At 42.9% G+C, this 7536-nt stretch overlaps 1 protein-coding gene across 2 annotated transcripts; it reads left to right on the forward strand.

Annotated features, from left to right (window-relative positions):
* Positions 1–1993: 1993 nt before the first annotated feature.
* On the forward strand, positions 1994–6690 carry LOC133909893 (pectin acetylesterase 3-like). 2 transcript variants are annotated; one of them, XM_062352434.1, is made up of 11 exons: positions 1995–2342; positions 3746–3828; positions 4593–4722; positions 4821–4894; positions 5045–5131; positions 5240–5385; positions 5477–5591; positions 5802–5879; positions 5986–6091; positions 6210–6361; positions 6458–6690. In XM_062352434.1, exons 1-11 carry the CDS (start codon positions 2123–2125, stop codon positions 6557–6559), a joined length of 1293 nt encoding a protein of 430 aa, XP_062208418.1. In that variant the 5' UTR covers positions 1995–2122; the 3' UTR covers positions 6560–6690. The 2 variants fall into 2 exon arrangements, with proteins under 2 accessions (XP_062208419.1, XP_062208418.1); XM_062352435.1 differs by lacking the exon at positions 3746–3828 and having other exon boundaries at positions 1994–2342.
* Positions 6691–7536: the final 846 nt, after the last annotated feature.

The raw sequence follows: 7536 nt of genomic DNA on the forward strand, positions 1-7536 counted from the left end.
ATTAGACCATGATTGTGTTTTTGGTGATTAATAACAACATAGCAAGTGGGACTAACATGTTTATCAAGAATATATGTTAGTAGGTCTCATGATGCAATACATGAAGAAGCCACCGCAATCCGAACAAAGTTGGACTAAATTGGAAAAGTCTCAGGTAGATTTATCTCATCGGATGGTCTGGTGCTGTGGATGTTGAGTTCACCTGAGCATATTTGACAAAGGGGGAGAGAGGCCTGAAGACCTCATCGGAACGTCCGGTGATTAGCAAGTGTGCTCACCAAAGCAATTCTTCCAGAGAAGGGTGTCATGCTAAAGAATGATGGATAAACCTCATCGGATAGCCCGGTGATCAAAGCATGGCAACACCGGAGTGTTTCTGTCGAGAAGGCAGAATGGAACAACCCACTGGAAAGTCCAATGATTAGAGGAAGATACACATCAGAGCATTTCCACTAGAGAAGGTTGCAGCCGTGGAAGTTCGAAGATCAACACACCGGAACGTCCAGTGATGAAGCAAGGCTACACCGAAAAACACATCAAACAATAAACAGTGCAAAAAGGCAGAATGAAGTTCAAGGCATCGGATAGTCCGGTGATGAAGTGATGTGCACCGGATGCTTTTACCGAAGAAATTTACACAGAGAAGAAGTAAAGGCTCAGATAGCTTAGGATAACTCACCAGATAGTCCGGTGATGAAGATGAAGTATACACCGAAGTGTCTGGTGTTCACAGAGGCTTAAGTGGGGTTTCAACGGCTAGTTTGTGAGAGTGTACTCATCGGATGATCCGGTGTTAGTACTATTGTTCTCACCGGATCATCCGGTGTTAATAACTTTTCTGAGCCGTTGGGTTAACGGCTAGTGTGCGGGTTTGAGGCTATAAATACCCCTCTACTCAGTCATTTGAAGGTGTGGCATGCAACTGAAGTTTTAGAAGTTCATATACACCTGAGAAGACATCCAAGCCACCAAAGTTCTTAAAGTGATCATCTAAGGAGATTAAGCACAAAATTAGTGAGTGATTAGTGCATATAGGCCTAGAGAGAGTGTTGCTAGGTGATTGCTGCCTAGAGAATGGATCAAGGAGTGATCCAAGCTTGTATCTCTTGATACGCCGACACCTTGGAGTCTTGGTGATTCGCCAATAAACTTGTTGACCCTCTGACTTTGTGTGAAGCGGCAACAAGAAGCATGTACGAGGACGCAGAGACCCTTACCTTGGTGGCTCAAGCTCCGAAGTGATCGCGGCAGCAAGGAACTGAAAGAGATGCTAGTGGTGAGACCTTGCCTTGGTGGCTTAATAGCTCATCTGGGTGAGGCCTTATCTTTGTGACTTGGTGACTCAAGAGCCGTGACTGGGTGCCAACCGGGAATATATCCTTTGTGGAGCTCTAACATTGACTATGGGTGATATTCATGTCATCGATACCACAGGATAAACATCCTTGTGCCGAGTTTACTCTCTCTACCTTATTTACGTTTTCGTATTTACATTCTTGCAATTTACCTTCTTAAATATGTTGCAAGCTCTTTTGATCGGTAAAGTAGACACAATAGATAAACCTAAAGCATATTTAGATAGATAGATTTATCTTGTATAGTTTTTTAAGCCAAATAAATTCTATATATCCTAAATTACCTCTTTTATGATGTCACTTAGCCCTTCACTTGACCCATTTACAATAGCCAAGGACCCAAAAGACAGGTCACTTAAATCATGAATTATCTTTTTAATTTAGAAAAATATAAACAAACAACATATGGATTATCCCATCCAGACTTTAATGTAGCACTAAAGAAGATAAAATAACATTTAGGGAGTCAATAAATTATAGGAAACCATTTTCAATTGAAGATAAATAACATTTACAATATGGATTATCTCCTCCTTTGAATGTTTAACTAGGTAGCTGGCATGCATGGCAATTTGAATTGGCGATTTGGCATGCATGTATTAATTCCTGGATTCCTGAGATTTGTGCCACAGCGCTAGGTGCGTCATCCCCTTGATATGCGTGCGTTAAATATACGAAGCTCTTTCGTGTGGTCGATTGTTTGACGCTTGCATGAAGCTACTCTACTCAACCGACCGACCCGGCCCAGGATTATTTGGCTGCGATATATGAAGATGGGGGCTTGGATTAGCGCCAAACACCGGGCGATTCTTGTTCTTGTTGTTCTCGTCCTCGTCGGAAGCTGCTGCGCGGAGCCTTCGCCGGCGGCAGATGAGCAGAGCGAGCGCGCCGGCGGGAGGAGGAGGAGGCGGTCGTCTGCGGAGGCGGCAGCTGCGGCTGTGATGGTGCCCATAACTCTCCTCAAGTCCGCCGTCGATGAGGGAGCCGGTACGCATGCTCTTTTCTTCTTCTTCTTCTTCTTGATGGTGTACGTGCCATGCGAGCTGGAGTTATCTGTTGTTCTTGTCTGTCTATCTCTTGTCCTTGTCGTCTTGTGCACACAATGTTATCACCGAGCATTTGGGTATGCCGTTCCAAAAGCGTTGCACGTACCCGTCGCTAGCCACATTTTCTCTAGTTGTTTCTTCCACGCTTCCTTTCCTACTTACTTACTAGTAAGGACATTGTGTTCATATATGGTGTGCACGCATTAAGGTCCTCTTCACGTCAGAGTTTTATACTCCCTTGGTAAAAAAACGTTTTGGATATGACACCATCTGATTCAACATGTATCTTTGAATATTATTTTGTACTAGAATATATTCATAAAATCCAATAAAGTTATGAGATCATGAAAGTATTTTTGAATATACATTTACATATATGATTTTCATGTTTTCAAAGTATATATTTTAAAAGTTTTGATAGTCAAAGTTTCAAATGTTTCGAACTTTTGTTCAAAACATCAAGTATTTGTGATTAAAGGGGTAGGATTTAAGGAAACAATTTCTATATATAGGATTCAGTCATATCGTACCATTAAGAAAGGAATGAGGCCACAAATTTCGTACGATCACTATAGCATTCATACGAATCCATAGGAAACCATTGGGGAAAACATGTTCCAACTTTTTTATCACTCATTCAAATAGGGTAGATGCAAATTCTTGTGTCTTCCCTACATACATCCTATTCAGACGGTTACTACTGTAGTTTTTATGTGTTTTTTAGTTCTATATTTTGCACTTAGATTACTATAAAATTCATGTGTTTATCGTGTTCCTGCTTTTCACAATTCCTACAGCCTATAGGATTCAAACAGAAATATACTACTCCGTACTCCTATGAAAATATTGGGTGGTAAACACTGTCCCACAGCCCATAACCTAGGCGTAGGACCATCTATTTGGCTAGGCTCAATATAGGAGCCTAAAATAGCCGTTCCGTATATCTAAGTTTTTCACACTATGTAGCAATAAAATAGGAAAAATTCTATCTGTGCAATGAGATATATGACCTATGTCACTCGGCCCACCTGACAATGAACCTCTTCTCCTCCGCTCTCTTTCATAGCCTCTCCCTTTAATTTTTCTTTATTAGTAATAACCATATATGTTCAGAAGATATAACTTATTGTTCATCTTATCATATCTTTCGTGCGGATATATAGAGAGAGAGTGGGTTGCAAAATACAATACAACACTACTCCCTCTTCTCTCCCTCTCTCCACCTAGATCCCATCTGGCGTGGATGGGGTTTGAGTACAGTTGAATGGAGTATGGCAAATACCATAATATCTAGTCAATTGATTTATGTTTGTAATGGTAATGTGTATATACATATGTATGCAGTATGCATGGATGGAACACCCCCAGCTTACCACTTGGATCCTGGCTCCAGAGAAGGAAACGACAGTTGGATTGTAAACCTAGAGGTCAGTAAAGGTTTACTTCCTCCAAAACGTTATTAGGCCTATATGAGTTTGGCATGCCAGTTTGAGAAAAATACAATGCGTGCATGCGAATTTATGATACTTAATTTCTCTATTTTGCGTTACTTGTGTGCCGCTTATCTTCAATATTAATGAATTTGGCAGTAACTGTTTTATCTTTGCGTTTTTTATATATAAACAAATTATATGTCTTAATTATTCCCAAAACAACAGCACAGTGCATGTGCATTAGATAGTTTTTTATTAGGTATAATCGATGATGCACACGCTCCACACATATTGTGCCAGCACGCATATCCTACTTAATGTGCACTATGCCAACACGCATATCCTACTTAACACGTACACATATACGTAACCTAACTCGTGACCCATACCGGAAGGGACTGAAACCCCTGATGAGCACCCGCACCGAAGCCAGATTTCAAACGCGGACAAACTCGATCGCACATCTAGCGACCTTTTTTTTTTTTGACACATCTAGCGACTTTACCAAAGGAGTTGCCGCTCGTTCTCCCCCGACTAGACAGTTAGTTCTGTACTAACCTCTCCATAGTCTCGGATCAGTAACAACCCTATAAAAGGAGTAAGGGGAGTGCTAGGAATTGGGCCATACCGGCCGGGCCAGCCCGGCACTGCCCCTTTCGGGCTTCACAGAAAAACCAGAGGCTCCCTCAACTTGTCATGGCGATACAGCAATATTGAAAAATGGTTTCTTATTTTGCTAGTGCTGATCGTGGATGCAGGGAGGCGGGTGGTGCAACAACGCGAGGACGTGCCGGTTTCGCAAGGGAACCCGCCACGGCTCGTCGGATCACATGGAGAAGCAGATCGCCTTCACCGGCATCATGAGCAGCAGCCCAGCCGACAATCCTGGTCCGTCCGCCCATCCATCCATATATATATGTCCCTCAACGCATCCATCCGTCTCTGTTCATCTCGACGCTAGTGCTGATAGATCGATGCATACGCAGATTTCTACGACTGGAACCGGGTAAAGATTCGGTACTGCGACGGCGCATCCTTCGCCAGCGACGGCTTCGACAAGGCATCTTCCTTCCTATAGATAATCTGTCTTGCTCTATATGTCCCATAGTTTGTTTTTGTTCTTCATTTCACTGAGCAGACACACTGTTATATGTAGGCCATGACATTAACCATGAATTAGCTAATGTTGATTTGGTCGAGTTGATTGCAGGACAATGGGTTTTACTTCCGTGGTCAGCGCATCTGGGACGCCGCCATCCGGCACCTCCTCTCCATTGGGATGGCCTCTGCAGATCAGGTCTGCACTTGTTCAATCATTCAGCTGTAGTCTACAGTCTTTAGTACTGCACTACACGATCTGTATCAGTTCACTGCATTTATGCATGCATGGATTCCGATGGGCCAGGTGCTGCTCACCGGCTGCTCCGCCGGCGGCCTGGCGGCGATACTGCACTGCGACGAGTTCCGCGCCTTCTTCCCGCCTGCCACCGCAGGCGGTGGCCGGGGAACCACGGTGAAGTGCCTCGCCGACGCCGGCCTGTTCCTCAACGCGTGCGTGACACCTTTCTTTTCAATTGCTCGTTGATCGACGACGATGGAGCACCTGGCTATCACTTATCTAACTGGTTTCGCATGACTGCAGCGTGGATGTCTCAGGGGGCCGCAGCTTGAGATCCTACTACTCGGACATCGTGGCCTTGCAGGGCGTAGCTCCCAACCTGCCGGCTGCTTGCACCGATCATTTGGACGCCACCTCGGTATGCGTTTCTAGTCAACATTGTCATTGACAATTCATAACGCAGCTTCAAATTACTCAAAATTATTGCATGTAGATAAGCTTGGGAGCAAAGAACTGATATGATTGCGATCGATATTTATTCATGAAAGAACTGAATCACATATACGTGATGTCGATTTATTTCTCTGAAGCCTGAACTCCCTACCTCGCTCATGTCATGTGGATGCAGTGCTTCTTCCCTCAAAATGTAATAGATGGTATAAAGACGCCGATCTTCCTGCTAAATGCAGCATACGATGCCTGGCAGGTAAACATATACAGCATTTTCATGGATGAGTTTGTATCCTTGCCTGCAGACGGTAAATTGTAAATTCTCACAATCTCGGAGCAAATGTCATCGATCGATCGATCAGATTGAGGAGAGCCTGGCCCCAAATAGAGCTGACCCCAGCGGCGCCTGGCAAGCCTGCAAGTTCAACCGCTCAGCTTGCAACGCATCCCAGATGAAATTTTTGCAAGGTTAACTGAGTATACAAGTTCAACCGCTCAACTTTACGTATACTAGTTGATCAAGAAACTTTTCGAGGTTCTGAAGATCAAATCATGATATGAAATTTTTAAACTCGATCAAGTGCAGATTTCAGGGACCAGATGGTAGCAGCCGTGCAGGGCTTCTCCCACTCAAAGGCCAACGGGCTGTTCATCAACTCGTGCTTCGCGCACTGCCAGTCCGAGCTGCCGGCCACCTGGAACAACGCAGCAGGAGGCTCCCCTGCCATTCAAAACAAGGTAGTATATATCAAGCGATAGCATCATCATCATAGACATACATATATCTCCGGCGATGAATTTACAGGGATCTATGTTTATGTCGCTGCTGCACAGGGGATCGCAAAATCAGTTGGCGACTGGTACTTCGACCGAGCTGAAGCGAAGGCGATCGACTGCCCCTACCCCTGCGACACAACGTGTCGCCACATCATATGATGAGAAGATCCTGTACCAATGTGCTTTTGCAGAGTGTACATCATATGCGTTCTCGAGAGAATGCACATCACATTGATTTGAGAAAGTAATTGAGCAAGAAATAGTAAAATAAATTGTTGGTCCTTAAACTTTGGTTGAGTGTTGTGTCACTTAGCTTCATAATATTTGAAAATGCAGTTTTAAAGCATTCAAGTTACAGATTTTCTAATTTAAAATGACCGGAAGTTTCCTATTTCTTTTTTTAAGGGAAAACAGTCAGGAAAACCCTACTGTGGTGTGTATATATATATATATATATATATATATATATATATATATATATATATATATATATAGAAAGAAAGAAAAAAATATGAACAAAACTTTTAAGAGAGGCAAAGACAACCGGAGAGTAGAGAGGAAAAAAACTAAACAAAAGAACTAAACCAAACAGAGAAAAGAAGATTAAGAGTCTCATTCATCCTGTGCAATTGTAGAGCAACATCATTCTTGAAGCCATTTACCCATCCTTGGAAGGTAAGATTAATTTTCCTGAAGATGAAACCATTCCTTAGTTTCCAAATATTCCAAGCAGCTACGATAAAAACCTCCATGAAGAAAGACCCTTGAAATTCAATCTTTGCTTTCCACGGCATGTGGAAGAACCGTAAATGTTGATCCCAGTGGATGTTCAGTGCCTGCCAGCATCTGGAGCTGAAAGAGCAATCAAACAAGAGATGATATGTTGTTTCCTCCACCTGCAAGCTACAAAGAATATAACTGTAGTCATTCCCCTGAATTTTACACTTCTTCCTTTTCAAGATATTCCTTGTGTTTAATCTATCCATTAGGAGGAGCCTTGTAAAAGCTTTTAGTTTTTTGCTACACTTGGATTTCCAAATCCAAAGAATTGGAGCTGGTGGAGTAATTGAATTGAAGGGAAAGCATAGAATTTCTTTGCAAAGTATTTGTTGGACCCCCCAAATATAGTGTCATTC

The sequence above is a fragment of the Phragmites australis genome, chromosome 2 (genome assembly GCF_958298935.1).
Source record: "Phragmites australis chromosome 2, lpPhrAust1.1, whole genome shotgun sequence".
NCBI lineage: Eukaryota > Viridiplantae > Streptophyta > Magnoliopsida > Poales > Poaceae > Phragmites > Phragmites australis.

Excerpts from the sequence above, each read along its gene's own strand:
- LOC133909893 (XM_062352434.1), top strand. The coding sequence starts at position 2,123 with ATGAAGATGGGGGCTTGGATTAGCGCCAAACACCGGGCGATTCTTGTT. Across the intron at positions 2,343-3,745 it reads CGCCGTCGATGAGGGAGCCG|TATGCATGGATGGAACACCC; the intron begins GTACGCATGCTC and ends ATATGTATGCAG. Across the intron at positions 4,895-5,044 it reads CCAGCGACGGCTTCGACAAG|GACAATGGGTTTTACTTCCG; the intron begins GCATCTTCCTTC and ends AGTTGATTGCAG.